General features: G+C 38.1%; 1 protein-coding gene across 5 annotated transcripts in view; it reads right to left on the reverse strand.

Moving 5' to 3' along the window:
- The window catches only part of LOC139473446 (innexin unc-9-like), a 113,372-nt gene that overhangs the window by 61,583 nt on the left and 34,421 nt on the right, over positions 1–17,368 (reverse strand). The window contains exon 2 of one of the 5 annotated variants that reach the window (XM_071256017.1): positions 6,916–7,204. The exons of 3 other annotated variants lie outside the window; for them this stretch is intronic. In XM_071256017.1, coding sequence (XP_071112118.1) covers positions 6,916–7,031 — 116 coding nt within the window. In that variant the 5' untranslated portion in view covers positions 7,032–7,204. Of the gene's footprint in view, positions 1–1,788; positions 1,858–6,915; positions 7,205–17,368 lie in introns of those variants that run through there. One more of the 5 variants, XM_071256025.1, reaches the window with a different exon arrangement.

The raw sequence follows: 17,368 nt of genomic DNA on the forward strand, positions 1-17,368 counted from the left end.
TAAATGGTATACATGTTTGGGCTGATGAACATTTCCAAAATTACAAAATTGCATTCCTTTGTGAATAACAATGCATTTTATTACCCTTAATCAAAGTCGTATAAATTTATATCGACATTTCTACACGTCTTGTACATATCAATTAGAAAATAAATATGAAACAAAACACATCACTTTGTTACATCAGTTTATGTCAATCAATGTATTGCTCACTTTATCATACCGATCATTCTTCAATGACGAATCAAGGCAATTTACGTGAAACACATTGACTACACTAGTGCCTATGTCTTGTCCACTTCAAAATACGAGAACTGATTGCTTCTTTCAACTGACTGACCATAGCCGGCCCAGACAGAATAATGGCGGATATATGTTTAATTCATGCCAATCCTAGCCAGTGCCCCTTCGTAATCTAGTAACAGAGGATAGTCCGCCCTCAATCAGTGTGCAGTATCAAATTTCGTGCTGCTCAGTTTTGCCACGTGCCACGGAGGACATGTGTAACAAAGTTAAATACCACAGGAAAACATTGAAAGTGTGACATATGTTCAGAGATGAAATAAGCTCAACAAATAATTTGCGGCAATGTGATACAGTATTTGATGATTAAACATAAGAGAAATTAGAGGGAAGAAACTAATTACTGTTTACTGTTTGTTAAGAGATAACCGATTTTCATTCTAAGGCATAAAAACATAGATATATGATTAAGAAATGGAAAGATGAACATAGAAATCTGAACGCGATATTCAAAGAAATACTTCTTTGTTTTCAGAACATTGTATTGAAACGTGTAAAGGCAGCAATATAACTGCCAAAAATATACTAAAATGTGGGCATTTGATTTCAGTGTTATTCATCATAATGCCAAACTCCCATTATATGTATAGAAAATGTTATATATCATTCAACACTTCAAACCATTTTATTACTCCTTTTGCTGAGGAATATCACGTATGGACTAGTAAACATCAGATTTCGCTCAAAGATTTTCTGTCGTAGACGTACACTTTGATTTGCTAGCTAAATCTAAGAACCATCTTAGCTATATGTCGCCGGTTAGATATAGGAAAATCAAATGAAATCTTTTTCTATCAAATTGTGTTACGCAAACATCGTTGGAAGCTATCGAACGCCAAAAACCACTCCAGGCTTGTAATTGCCAGGAACAAGTAAAGGGATTCGTGGACGCATCACTCTGTCGCGTTTTAGTAAGATAAGCTACTTCTCAAACTACAAGAGCTCAGACAAAAGCGAGAAAAAACAAGGTACCACTTGACCGAATCTGGAACATCTGACCCCCACATCAATCACACGGGCTTCTTATCACTGGCTAAAAATATCAAGTGCAGCGTCAGAAGTGTGGCCAAACAACAGTTGGAAGAACATGTCTGCTGGGGTGGTATTAGGGGTTTAGTATTGATGTCCACAATTCTTCCGTTTACTTTTAGGAAGAATTCAGCAATCCCACGGCCCTGTCCCATATGATGAGGACGTTTGAGGTTTGTGACGTCACCATAACATCAATAACGGCAAACTAATCAAAATGGTTGTTGATTTCCGTTAGAAGGAATCCCGATTTCAGGGACGAAGGTGTGATGGAAAATATTTGAACACTGAATTCTACACATACATGTCAGGGTTATAAAAAAGATCAATTTTATCCCACGTCAAAAAGAAGGATCATATCATCATTGAATATCGTTAGTGATTTTTGTTTTCAAATATGAAATGATATTTTAATAAACACATGCCTTGACTACAAGAACGACATTTTTACGTTACCTGACGTATCTCATTGTAAAGAACGTTTGATTGATGAAACTGTTGATGAAAGCTATTCCGTGGTTATACAGTTCAACAAGATCATTACAAAGCTGACCGAATTACATCATTCCCTCCAAAACCACTGATCGGCTGTGTCCCCCGCAAGGCCTTCTTCTGGACACACCTTGGACAAGAACTCGACAATGTTCCTTCTCGTAGGTCGTACAGAGGATTGTCACTTGAAACAACCGTTTCTTATCCAACGTCGTGAATCGTGCGTGATATTCAGCATGCTACAATATAAATATGATCATTACGCCTTCACTATTCTCCGCTTAGAATTAAGTGGGTCCACAACAGCTGTGTTGAACGTGATAAATGTCATGCCAAATATGTTCTTCCAATGACTGACCCATCTCTACACCGACCGATATTCCAATCACCAGATCAAGCTAATTGCATGACCAATTAAGCAGATTCCTACAAAACTAGAAGCAAGTCCAGTATTTAAGACCCTACTCGTGACAGACACTTCAGTCTCTTCCCACGGATAGCTGACTGACATTAAGTCTTGTCAATGACTTTTATGAAGAACCATATATGTCCTTGGTAACTGAGAAGGAATTAATGCCATTGTGCACAAGAAGGCAGAATGTAGAAACCTTTGTTTGAGGATTTTCTATTGACTATTTTGCGTGACCATACAGCTGTATACATTGAAAGTCATCACCACCTTGGGCATGGCAATGGATTTCATTTAACGCAGTTGTGTCCCCTTGAATAACAGTTCAGCAGCTTGTGATCTTTTATTGTTGTAACTTAGGCAGGTTGCTTACAATCTTCAAGAACAAAGGCAGGATGAGGATGCTAAAAGTGAGGAAATCAAAAGACTTCAGGGAAAAAACGTTCTACCATGCACATTACAACCGTAACTAACTTCAATGAGAACAGCTCTGTCACATACACTAATCACTTCCTGTTCGGTTAAAACGAGAATGATGTGACAAGAACTCATATCCGGTGACGTAGTGTAAGGATCACGTATCCCGTAGTGAATATATGACGTCATAACTAAAATGCCGGATTTTGTTTGGTTCGGGCATATTCTTCTTTTAAAATTTTCAACTTGGAATTAAACGCACCATCGATCTTGTTAAAACCTGCCGTAGCTTTGCCTCGAGCTCGAATACGATCAAATTAGTTTCTTTGAAGTCCAGCACTATAAGAAGTTCGGTTTCTCTTAATGTGCTAACGCGATAATTATTTATTTACGCTACGATTGTTCTTTTGAAATGTTATTTGGAAATTCTATTCGATAAAGCAAAATACCTTTCAGCTATCATCTGTACAGATGCATTTACAAGGCATAAGACAAAAGAAATCTGTTAAAATGAATTCAACGGATTTATGTGTGTTCAACTTTGAGAACCATAATTATGATGCGTTCCTCCTTTATAGCAATGGTACAGTTTTTGAAGTCATTGAAAGTTAATGAAAAGGCATTTAAAATTATCTTCCAGTGCATATGCATGTACTCATCATATAACACAACTGTCGTACTTTTGATTTGCATTATTTAAAAAATATCCTTTTTTTGTTTCAGAAGAACATCACAACTTGCGAAAATATAAATATGAGCATCCAATCACGTTTTGACATTTCTTGACAACGCCGGAAGTTGTATGTGCAAGCAATCAAACAAACTCAACTTCAACCGTCAATTTTATGTTTTGGGCCTGTCATTACGTTCATGGAATTTTTAGACACTGAAGCAATGAAAATAACGGTACCTTCCGATCGTCAGCTGTTTAACTTGATAGGAACATTTAACAAGACAGTTCAACATGTGCTCATTCTAAGTGACACGAAAATAATTGACAGGTTGACCAAATTAGAGAGATTTTTGCTTAAATCTTTTACACTGATATATAAATTCATAACACTCTGTCAATCTACTTAAGAGCAAGGTGTGACAGTGTCACATTTAAAATGCAATTTATTCCCTTGCGTGGTTCATTTGCAATCCAAACTGAAGGAACATTTAACTTACTGGTACCATCTGCAACCTAACACTATTGAAAATGAATCGCAATGAGCCTCAGGTAAATAGCAACTACAGTCCCAGCGCAAGATACCTAAACAATTATGCTGTACATGTTAATTGTATATTTCATACTTAACTGAAATTTATCTCACAATATTCACAAATAGTATAAAATAACTGGTTTCGGTAGCATTAATACCAAATCAATTCTCAAAAGAAAAAAGAAAATTATGATTGATAGCGAAAACGTTAAACGCAGATTCACAGATTAATGCATTATTCATATATTTCTACATTGGTGGTTTGTGTTAACTGTGTTGAGAAGGTGATCCCAGGACAAGATAAGTTCAGGTCAGAAATTCCAATAGAGAAAAGTACGTATTGATATTTCATCTTCAGAGTCATAGCAAATTATTCAGGCGTGGGTTTTATCCTTATTGAAGAGCGGCCCCTTCTTATTACTGTCTTCTTTTCTGATAGACTGGAGGTCAGTTGTCAATAGTAAGGACTGGAATCAGCATGATATGCTTATTACCGTGCTATATAGTAGCTATCTCGGACCAAATGAAATGTCACTGGAACGAAGGATGAAACAACGACATCGCGCGTTAATGAAGACCGACCTGGGGCATCAGCATCTTGATATGAATTATGAAATGATGGTAGAGATTTCGCTTGGTGGCTTGTACCCCAGCCTGTTAATATCTCGATGGTTTGACAAATTGGAAATAGATTGCAATTGATAGGTGCAGATTAAGATATACATCAGAGAACCCAGGATATTTTGTAATGATCTGGGAGAGACACGTGACATGGGAGGGACAATCCTGTCAGAGTGTGTTTGTCATGGGGAATACGTCCTAATGGCAATCAATGTCTGAATGTTTATGCTACCCCTTTGTACGCTTCATATCCTGTGAAAACGCCCCTTGCTTGTAAATGTCCATCGCATGCCTGTAATATAGCGTGATGGAAAGACTGCAATACAATAAGTCTTGGTAATCGTCGCACATACTAAGTAACACACACTTGTATTGATCATTAATTACGAAACAGCCGTATTATTCATCACACATGCATACAAAATACTTCGCTAAAGTTTGGTGTCCTCTTCGTTTTCAGCAAGGATCCCGGTGTTGGGTATGCTTAAAAGACGTTTATTGCAATTTTCCTCATGTAAGTCTTGATATTAATTAAAAACAGTTTGTTTTCAAATTGCTAATAATAACAAAAGCGACAAAAATTATTTCCATAATCATAAGAAATCTCCACTTAAAGCAGAGTCCATTCTACGATTCAAACTATGTCGTATCAAATTACGATTATGTGTTCGCGAAAAGGTGATCGTAGCCTACTCGAATGGTGACAACAATCACATGTGACATTGAAACCATCCATACCTCTAACCCCTTTTTGCAGATGCTTTTTAGTCGGGCTTGTGAAGATAATTTGCGCGTCCTGCATAATGTTACTTCTATTCCTATTTTTCGTCGATTCTATTACGTCTGGCCTTGTTAAGAATAAGCATTTAAACAATTATCTTCTCTTTATCTCAAATGAGTGTGTGAGTGAGTTGTGTTTAACGCCGCTTTGAACAGTATTCCAGTTATATCAGCTTAATGTGGGAGGAAAGCCCGAAGTGCTGCAAGTCTTAGACGTTATCCACTTTGGTGAAACCCACATGCACGGCTATGGTGATGACAAGCCTAGACACAATCGGGTCGAACCGGGATTCTCTATCTTAATACCTTTAGAGATTAAATAGGTTTGTAAGTGTTATACTCCTAAAAAAACTAGCATTGAACACCATTGTCGTTGTTTTTGTCAATATTGTATATATACGCAATGATGCCTTTTTCTTTGATCGACGAGAACCTTGTCCCTCTGCGTCCAATCTTGGAATGTCTTGAATATTATCTCTGTCGTCTTAGAGCAGTTGTATTTTAGAACAACCCTGTATCGATCACACTGGTAGTATGTGAATATGTGAATTTGATGAAATGAGATTTAGTTGCTCGTTGTGCTGCAAATCCACATACCTTTCAAAAGCTCAGTCTTGAAAGATATAAATATGAAATGGACTCGAAGCATATTCACAACACACACACACATAAACGGTTTTGCTAGTGTCAAAACAAGCATGCGAGGTAGGGAATACAGAAAAGAAAGGCAAGCACATTTACATTATCTTAATGAATGATTCTGTTGGTAGGAACTTGATCAATCAACATAATAGCAGACGGTCGTGTCTCTCATAGATACATGGATTGACATTAGCTGTACATCAGCGCTATGTGATTTGCAAATTCGTTAATAGTTTTAAAATGTACATACATACGTTCTTAATATCATGATATGATAACTTATGAGTACATACATCTTGATGTCATAAGATATAGGACCATACAGAATATTAAGTGTTAACAAGCATTTGATAAACATTACAACGTTACCTGTACACAAATGAAGAAAAAGCCGTTAGTTACAGTCGCAAGCGCAATGTAAGATACATCCTGCTGTAATGCAGTAACATATACGACAAAACAACCGGAAGCAGCTATGAGCCAAACGAATTGTGGGAATGGGAAAAGCGGAAGCCAGTTTCTAAGCAGGATCAAACAGCACCTACACGTACCGAAGGATATAACATCTGCTGCAGACGAATCTGCTCCAGCCATGAACGTGTTGGTGGGTTCACAAACCTCTCTAAATGTGCTGACACAAAAATGGGAAAGGGGAAAAGACCAGGAAAAGTTTCTGGAACCGAAGAAAAACACTACAAGGGGGTTCTTCCTATGCTCAAGAAAACACGTTTTCAGTACAAATAACTTTTAACAGTTCATTACTGAATGATATTGAATGTTGTAATGCATTTGCTTAATGTAAAGCAAGATTTACTTCTGTATTAATGTTACATGTATCATACACTTAATATTGTAAATTTTGATACAACAACATTACATTAGAGAGATCAATTCATGACATGACATGACATGGCTTCTTTTCTTATTTATTTTATTAAATATATCCGATAGCAAAACGTGTGTTCTTAAACTGATTAAAGGAGACTACCATTACTGGAGACAAGTTGCTCAGCTTACTGTTGGTGTGCAATCTCCCCTACTGCACTAGGCTGGTCTGGAAGTTTGTCAAACCCCCTTGTGGGGGCCGAGCTCGCCAAGAGGAGGGAACTCCGTCGTCGACGATACATGTACATCTCGGGTGGTTGCCAGTGGCGACACAGTATCACGTGATACAATAATTGGGCTTCACGGCAATGTCACACACATGCACTGAAGGTAACAGTCAGGGGCATGCCCTAGCCGAGATAAAAAACACAATGTTCACTGAAGATGATGTCCTCAATTGCAGAAGCCGTGAACGATAGTCCTGAAAACAATGAGCATCTTTGAGAAGTGGATGTTGGGACTCTAATGACGATGGTGGGAAATAAAGTATCATGAAGCGAGGGATGAAATTTGGTTCCAGATCCCTTGGCACTAGTCCAACAAAGTCAAAATCAGTTCTGATCACTTAACAGCCTAATGGGCCTCGGTTGCCTATCCGCCATTTCACAAGGCAGAGGTTAATGCACAAGATCACAAAATGGAAACAGTGATAGCCTGAACCTTCCAAGCGGAGGAACACACCGCAAAACATGTCAATCGAACAACTTTCGTCATTGCATAATCCAGCTTTACCACTTCCGGCAGAAACAGACACACTGTTATGTTTTCCCAAATATCAGAGGTTCCGATTTGCATAGATGATCAATATCCTACAGGGACCGACTGCACAATATTTCAAAGAGACAGCTTCCAATTAATCCAAGTAAGATAGACCCCGACCTAAGACAGACTAACCATTGAAAGAAGCGATGCTCAACGGGAGGCAAGGAACCAAACTAATTCTTCATGCAAGAGAAGTACTAATCACCAACGTACATTAAACATGATTCCGTACCCAAGCAAGCCCACTCAAATCCCTAGGGCTTCTACGTGGTTATCACAAATTCCAAAGCTCCCTGGCAACTTACACACCGTGCTTTATTTACTGTGAATAAAACTGCATAAATTAGCTTGCACCTACCACAGGCCTTAATTCAGCAAACAACGTTGTGTTGGGGTTGCTTCGCGCAAAACAATCGTAAAGGAGAGAGAAACAATGATGTGATGCCATGCGGAGGATATTGCACTGAATTATTGATGGATGTCTTTGTATTGGTTTTCCATACGTATTGATTTCCTGTTTAACCCCTAAGTCATACACGTGCAATGCCAGTGCTGAGCTTAATTTCTAGGGCTGTTGATTATCGAGCTTACATAATGCAATGTAACGATTCGTGAAGGACACGGACTTGTCAAAACACATTTTCGATACTTGGATAAAGTCTTTCACATGACACAATTTCACAAAAAAAACGATGATTGCAAGGTATTTATCGTCTCAAATGTCCTTTTTGGGGCCCCACATTAGTACTATTTGTGCTTTGAAATGTTAGGAATATCTTTCATATATTTAAATGAACAAAACAATGCGTCAGTTACAAAATGTTAACACTGGGTTATTAAAAAAGACTAGAATGATCTAGTGGCACACTCATACAGACTTCGCATCACGACTACCAGATCCAAATTTATTAACTCTTTCTGCTATCCCGCGATTCAGACCTATAATGCCATGGTATTTTTACCGTCTGCCTTCATATTTAATTTGCATCCAAACGAAATGTCTTGGAAGAAATGTAATATCCCTCTGAAGACTATTGAGTAATGACAACCATGAAACTGCATACATTATACTTTAGGCATAAAATTAAATCAACGCATCCTACCTTCAAGTATAGTTGTTGGAGTTAATAGTGAATCAATACTGGTGCACTCCATTGCTATGATCGATTAAAAAGAAAGGCTCTTATGTTTCGGTTGCGTAAAAACAATCATTATCATCGGTCTCCTGTGACGTTATCTGTTATATTGTTGTTTCTCTAATCAGTTCAGATAATGATACATAATTAATCTGCAATGCGTGTGACTGTGTTCACATCAGTGTCACTGTTGATTACAATGATAGAACTCCATGGCTTTTCTGATTGCATCCTGGAGTCTTATACTCGCAACAGATGCAGGTGCCCTAGCGGTGACTTTTGTGGAGGGAATAATTAAAAGTCTGATGAGTTCAGGCACGAATGTCATGTGTATATGGGCGTTCTCACAGTGCGAGGTAAGCCTCCTTGCATGTAATCTGTAAAACGCATTTAACTGCAGGCTCCACAGAAACACCATAGATAATATATCATACCAACCCACCTACGCCAATATGGGAGACGCGATCTTTGGTATGCCTACACTTAATCTATAGTAAAAACGGGGTATTAATACAATATAACTTTGTAATAACGCTGAATGTTATTTTTAATGATGCGCATATATATGCTTCTATTCATATATTTATGTAGTTATGTTTCTATTTAGAAAGCAAATATAATGCAAGTAGAAATTAACTATATCTTCAAGTTATGAGACCAAACGGGAACATTTCCTTTCTTCTGATATATATTCTGAACATCATAAAGAACAGGCACTATACACAAGGCTATTTCAAAGACTTCAATCAATCCGCATTCCTGTCTGACTTTTGATGATGTCAAGTCAGCATCTTCTCAACGGACCTTTGACCACTTTTATTGACCCGTGCTTTAATCTCAGACTCGAACTGGTCATGGCTTTAGCCAGCTGACCGTTAATTGCAAACCATATTGAATTCCAGTCCAAGAGAAGAGGGATAGAGTTGGGGTTTAAGGTTAATGCTTGCCTCGACTCAAACAGGAATGACCCGTGGTCTTGCTTCGAGATGGTCACTCCTGACCACTAAATGAGAATGGTTGATCTCGTTGGATGAATTGATGTGCCAATATCGCCCTCAAATACCAGCTACCTGCTTTTGTATTAAGCCTGGTTGAAACTTCCCCTCATTCTGGCCAGGAAGACAGGATTCAGATAAGGCGGAGTTTACTGCTTTCACGGGGAGACGTGTCCATTCCGTTCTTTCCTTAATTTCCATCAATCTTAAAGATATTGTTCCTCGATACCGCTATAATAGAATAATTAGCTTTGAAACTCACGTTATATGGGATAGGGGATATATTCTTATTGTTGTTATGGGAATTGTCTAGCCTGCAACATGATACTTACATTTATAGATTTTTTTCTGTTCATCGAGCAGCAATATTTAATTTCTGTTGTTTTGGCGCTCAGGCGATTCTGATACTTAAGATGAGCTAATATCCGTGGTACAATTTCGTTTAAATTTTCTGTGTGTTATGTGGCCTTATGAAAGGAAAGCAAGCAAGTATACGGAGATAAATAGTCTGGGATACGATCATGAATTCCATCTTCGTTGGTGGAAGATGCTATGGCATCCTTAGTTAGTAATGGATGAGTAATGGTGACCCTCGCTTTGAATACTGAGAATAAATTGACCTTGTCTAGAAATGACACTGATTACAGGTCAGTTGAAACATACATCACCAGGTTGTGATTTACGTGGTAGAAAAACAAGCATCGAATCACATCGCGCTATTGTATTGATTCTGTCATTACGTTGATACATTGCAATGCATAGTGGTCAATTTCAGTTGAAATATGTGACAATACGAGACGAAATGTGATATACCGGTCGAAATTGAATTGACAGCACTAACGAGAAGCCCACAGTATTCCTAAGCGAATAAACCGTATACTATAATTTGGAGCGCGTTTTAGCCGGGTTTTGTTGTCTCTGTCATTTGAGCATTCCCCAGAAGAGTAATAATTATTGTGTTTACGAGTCTTATATAAATGACGATGAGCATTGAAATAAAAGTTAAAGTACTTTTTAGGCTTTACAAAGTGAACATGTATGTGCTAACCTTTTCGCGTTATTTCATAATGAATTATCTGCCTCAATAAAATGCATGACATTAATTAAAAAAACTGTATGTCGTTCCAAAAGTAATTCCACATTTAAACAATATGGCCAATTGAAGTATATTTTTAAATTGTGCATAATGTATAGTGTATGTTTGTGCATCAGTCTTAGTGTTGTAATGTTTTTTTTTGCGAAAGCAGCTATCATAAATACTTTACATTGGAAATAAACAGTTATTCGTGTGCAATTACCGTACAACTCTTGTGGGATTTGTAACCCACAGAGAAAAGTGCCTGTTTTGATATGTCGCACAGCGTATGCTATCCGTACGGGCGAAATACAATAAGGCCAAACACGAAAGCAAACATCAGGCTTCTCGCCAATGCTGCAGCCGGCGTTTACAGTGCAAGGGAGGAAACTCTAATCGAACTAATGACACCGCTCTCTACTCAGTAGAGATACGTAAAGCAGACCGTGCCTCTATGGGGAGCGGTGATACGACGACCATGGGGCGAGGAATCAAATCAACTAATAAGAAAATTGCTGTATTATAATCCACAGAGAATTATTGCTGTAACAAGGTTTCTGGAAAGGGTATTGATTAGTTCATGTGAAAATAAACAACACCCTTTGCAAACGTGCTTCAATCATCCTTAATACTGTTTCGTTTGTGTCCAATTTCCGTAACCATATACTCAGATTTCTCATAAGGGGTGGAATGAATGTATTACTGACTGAATCAAGAAAGGAAACAGGTTGTTTTCAAAATATTAATTTACTCCACACATATTGTCACAGGAACCGAATCAGATACTACATTACAATTCTTTGCCAGCATTTCCTGAACGATTTAATACAGAAAGCATTCCATTTTTCAAATAAAGTGAGCTAATTCATGTGAAGAGGTACTGAGATATGAAAATCTGATACATATCATTACAATTTCCCCAAAACTATTATTAAAGTAATTATTCCATGTAGGGTAATTTATCTTGAACAGTTTTAGATTTGTGCTGTACAACAAGACTTTTACCATAACAAGATCATTATGAAAACATCCATAGACAGATAGACACATACCGAACTGACGAATACTTGTAAGTGTTACAGGAGTAATTATTGATAGCAAGATCATAAGACACCACGAGCATACTCACTTAGACAATGCAACACACAAATTATCCATGATAGAAACTATTTGCCTTTTGCGTCCAGAGCAACGATACTAATCACGTTAGGACCTAGCATCATTTTGTTACCATAGACAATCTTTGATATGAAGCAGTGCATTTCAACAGTGCCAGTACCTATTCAGGTTTGGTAAAGGCAATTCGCCAAAAAAACTGGGTCTTCTTATGCTGTGGAGGTGTTTTAATTATCTTTGTCACGTCATTATGCTGCTCACATATGGCGGCTTCGGGGTGGTGGCGGCACGTCAAACTGCCATTCCACACACCAAAGGTCGTTGATCCTGCATCACAAATGGATTTATCAGGCTCACTGGCAGAACCAGATGCACACATTTGCATACATTTCACCTGATGCGTCACTTGATTAGAGTAGATACATCGCCACTGGATTATCCTACCCATATAACGTGTAGCATGTTCCATTGGATGGTATGAGGATGGCGAGTCTGGTGACCAAAAAGTAGACAGATGCTTCACACTCGACAGGCTGTTATGTCAGAATGATTTGAGTGGGTTACAGAGTGGGGTTGGATATAGCGAATGAATGTAAACCACAGAGTATATGTTAAATGATAAGTAGAGTGAAGATCACTCTACCAATGAGAAGAATGGTCTATAGTCTACTGTATAGCTCAAGCAATATGCGCTTAAAAAAGAAATATCTTAGACACGTTAAATGAAAAGATGCTTTATATTCAAGGGTGCTTTTATGCGATATACCTTAGAACAATCTTTTAAGTGAAAGAAACAGAGCATTCAATATCATCTACAACCCTCGTGACGTAAACCGAATGTGGTCGTGATGAAAGTGTTTCAACCCCCCGTGACTTGTCTGTTAACAATTGAAACGTTGCTTCCTTCCAATTTGAGTTTTGATACAATGATTCAAATTGCACATGTGTTCACTCTGTGCATGTTTTTCATCTGAGAAACCAATGCAAAACTTCCAAAACAGAGGTGAGGTGAAATGGGGTTTAGCGTCGAGTTCAAGATTATTGCACTAATCTATCGACGTTCAGACACGTGCATGCCGCAGAGTAACATGAATCCCCAACTTTGCCGAGAAGTCCTTGTCTTATCCCCATAAAACCGCGCGCCAGGCAGTGTAACAACAAGTAACACCATCTTTCAACGTCTTTTGGTGTGACGCGGCCGGGAATCGAACCACCGACCTAACGCCTTCTGGTCGGACATTGATCCACAAGAACACGGAGGCGGTCTCCACAAAGAAAAATCCTTGATGGTTTACTTTCAACTGAACGGTTTGTATTCTGGCATGAAAGGATTTTGTTGCATTTGAAACTACATAGTACGGGGGATCATATGTCTGAAATATTCCTTGGTAGAAAAACGTCTAAATTGTATACTGTCGGGTATCGAATCACATTACATATTAAGAGTATGTTCATACTTTACTTCAATCATTTCAAATAGTAGTAATTCTTAACAAACTATTGGAATTCTACCTTCGTCAAGGTTCAGAGGCACTCTATCATGTGCTTGACTGGCGAGCTATCGATTATTTTGATTGCCACGCGTATGAATAATTTATTTGTATGAAAAGTCCACATGCAGAACTCGACTCCTTGGAATGTTATGGCAAAAATAACAATTTAATTGCATTATTACTTGCTGTGAGTGGGAAGATATTCCTAGAAGTGTTATAGGCATAACGTCACATCTCGTCATACTTATATAAGTGGGAAAAGTATTGGACTTCATTCATCTGTTAACTATTTAAATTGATTTTGAACTTCTTTTCTCTTCTTCGTTTAGAATGAATTTTCAGGTTAGGTCGTTATGAATTTATGAATGAAAATCCAAATACCTCTAAGCAACATACATGTATTTTATATCAAGTTCATTTAACCATTGAACAAATCATTAATCCAAGACAATTAACAGCTGACCCGGGGGAATAGTTAATATTTCATGCTTTCTTTTATAATGCAAACATTGCTTTTGTTGCTTTTTCCATTAACATTTGTACTGCTATTGTAAATACCCGAACGGGTTTCTCGATCAGGTATTCTCTGTGGTTATTGTGAAAATAAATAATATAAGAACAAATAATACATCGAAAATAACTTCTCCCATTAGACATCGTCGATGTATATGTGGCCGGAGTACAGATGGCGACTGGAGCAGTCCACTATTCTATAGGTAGTCTCATTTTACCCCCTTCTTTTCTTAGTAGTTCTTGGGCGAGACCCCAATATGCATGATTTATACACAGCAAAGGCTGTCAGGAATGTGTTAACCAGGAACAATATATGCTCAAAGGATATGTTATGAAGTTTTGGTATTGTGTGATTCATCGTTTGTTTCTAAGACTGATATCTAATATACACCGACAAAACATGGATTGAGAGTGATATGGACGAATATGCGCTTAACAATGACGTCAATAAGATGATAATTTTTAAAGACTTAACAACAAGGTCTTCCTGACACAATGTTTGAAGTACAGGAACATGAAAAGAAGAACTGTAATTGCTCAATGATACAACAACGCATTGCCGTTGTACAATTACGTCCAGAAAGAGGTGGGTGTGCCATGACATATGGTCGCAGTAATTTTTCATAAAAAAGTCCATAAGGCTTGGCAGAACCTATGATCGTGGACCCGAAGCTCAGATTCCCTCTGATTATATTTCTAGGTTTTTCAGCACAATAACCTGTGTTCGTTGCCCCCACCAAAGTGGTAATCGTCTCAGACCTTCATCATTTCTGCTTTTCCTTAAAATAAAAAAAACACCGCGATATAACTGAAATACTTTCAAGGCAGTGTTAAACAACATTTAATCATATTTATTTCTCCTAGGATCCTATACGCGTTTCAACCACAATGGTTAGATCAGTTTAGGCAAGGGGACGTGTATTGTATATGTTCGAATGCATGTTGACTATTCTGATAGAGGCGATGTGAAATAGGGTGTAATGTATGGCGACGTGCAGGCATGTGTGTGAGGATGTTTATATATGTCAGTTTAGCTTGGATAACCCACTCAGACTCCTCTGCGAGCAGTCCTCATTTTACCCCCTTAATGCCGTTCACCAGGCCGGGTAACAACAAGTACCATCTTTTAACTTCCTTGGTATGACGCGGCCGAAGATTGAACACCGACCGTCCGTTCAGCGGGAAGAATCTTACCATAAAGAAAGGAGTACAAGTTCCACACATATTTAACAACATATAGAATCCGCATCCTAGAATAGGACATAAATGGTTGAAGTGTCATGACGTAAGTTATTTGACGATAACAATGGAATTTAACAATGCTTTGCCTGGATTTAAATGTGGGTGTACGTACGTAGCCAGTGGTACGATCTTGTCAATCTGTGAGGGACGTGGGCATGAGTATGCATTACCTTTTGGTTCTTAAAGTAATATGCATTTTCCAGTCAGGGACTTCAATTCCTGACACTATGTGTAAGTGGAGAAAGGCTGGAGGAAATGATAATAAATAACTCCAAATAATGCCTTTTAAATGCCAGGCATCCTATCTGACCATATCTCATTCTGTCTACATTACACTCGATGGGATGTCGTTACTGCGTGCTTCAAGACGAAAGCTTTCACCCTTTTCCGACGAAATTAATATTTTCGTGTAATTTCCTTCTTGGTGCAGTTTTCATGCAATGGAACCGCTGAAGTAATCACATCTCTTCACAATAAGGCCATAAGGGTCTGGCTCGATTATCAAGGAATGGATTTTACTCATAACCTTTCCCCATAAGCAGACCACGATAACACTGTCCGAATTTCAATGAATTCATCCTGCATTTGGAGTCATCTTCTTTTCACATTGCCTCAGTAAGCTGCTCAATGTAGCTCAGTTCAGGAACTCTCGGGGGGCACTGCCTGAATGAGGGAACTGAGAATTTAATATCTAGCAAACAGGACAGACACCCTTTAACCCGAATAACTCGATATTTTCATCAGACTTTGTAAATATGGAAACTAGACGCAATGTGATCATGCATATTCATCATCACTCTTTGAAACTTGCTTTTAGCGTCATATCTGTACATTCTAACAGTTGTATCCTATTGTCTGTTGGAGGGTTAAATCCATTGTCCTGTTATCTAAAATTAAGCTATTCTGTCATAGTCTCCCCACTGTAATTCCCTGCAATGTTAGCTTAATGTCTAAACACGACTGCCATCCTTCGGCTCCAGAGTGGCACATTGTTTACAATACAGCAACCTACTCATCTGAAATCATTATAGGAAGTTGAACCTCCAAGTAGACCATTTGTGTCCGAAGGAAGTAAGCATTTTACATCATTATCATTACAGAAAGTATATATGATTATATACAATCCCATATACTGGGGATCCAGTTGGGTAATATACGGTTACGTACGCATGAAATAGAATATGTGTCCAATACGAGGTGTTCCAGAAATGGTTTCCTGAAGACGTGAATGGTTTAACTCCAACTCCTTTAACTGTGGGATTGTTTAATCGAGTTTTTTTTCTACAAGAAGCGTGTTTAACTTGAACGTCCCTTTCTCCTAACACGTCTTCCATTCTGCTTAACACAATAGAGATAGAAATAGAAAGTATTCAACGTTAACTATCTGCATAAACAGTATAGCTGTATCTTAAGGAGACTGTTACACGTTCAATGAAACTGATATGTTAGTTATAATAATATAACTATAATGACCTTCAAAATCGGACGTAAAGGGAAATAATGTTGTTTCATGTTTCTAGTTTGTTTGTAGAGGTCAAAGTTAAATTACCAGTAATAGCTCCGCAATCTTTGGAATAAAAAATGAATTCATCTATTTTAATTGTTTTCAAATTCCTCATATTATCCCAGTTTCCATCGATACCAATCAAACCCGCCATAATTTGTCTCAGTCTATTCAAACAAACACACTGAAACTATGGAGCTGATACTTAATATTCATGTTGAAACCGAATCTGGTAACATAACAGGAAAACAAATGGTTTGCTTCTTTCGGAAAACTTGCTATTCATGAAGCTCAAGCAAACTGTTATCAAAGTTCTCGAGAGTTGGACATTGAGTAATAAATAAGTGATCTTGTTTGTTGACAAGCCTCATGTCTGAAACATAAAATCATGATCATCGCTGTGTGGTCAAGACGCTGGTAACTAAAGAACTACAAAGATCACGGGCAGACACAGTCATCACTTTCATATCGTATGTGCAGTATAAGCGTAACTATTTTGTGACGGCCATGAATAACACTCTGCACATACGTGCTTACGCCGGGACCTACGCCCCCTGAGTAATATGAATGTTCACTTATGGAGGAACTGGAAGTGGCAATATATTCTTGGGTTGACAGAGTCTAGACTGTTTGACTGGGAATGAATATTAGTGAAAGGCATAACGCCAGTTGACACATTTTACATGCTTTAACTCGCGATGTAAGAGGGCTTCATAGAACGACTCGGAGTAAAAACTGAGTACGGAGAA

This window comes from Haliotis cracherodii, unplaced genomic scaffold (genome assembly GCF_022045235.1).
Source record: "Haliotis cracherodii isolate W230 unplaced genomic scaffold, xgHalCrac1.p SCAF_29, whole genome shotgun sequence".
Classification (NCBI taxonomy): domain Eukaryota; kingdom Metazoa; phylum Mollusca; class Gastropoda; order Lepetellida; family Haliotidae; genus Haliotis; species Haliotis cracherodii.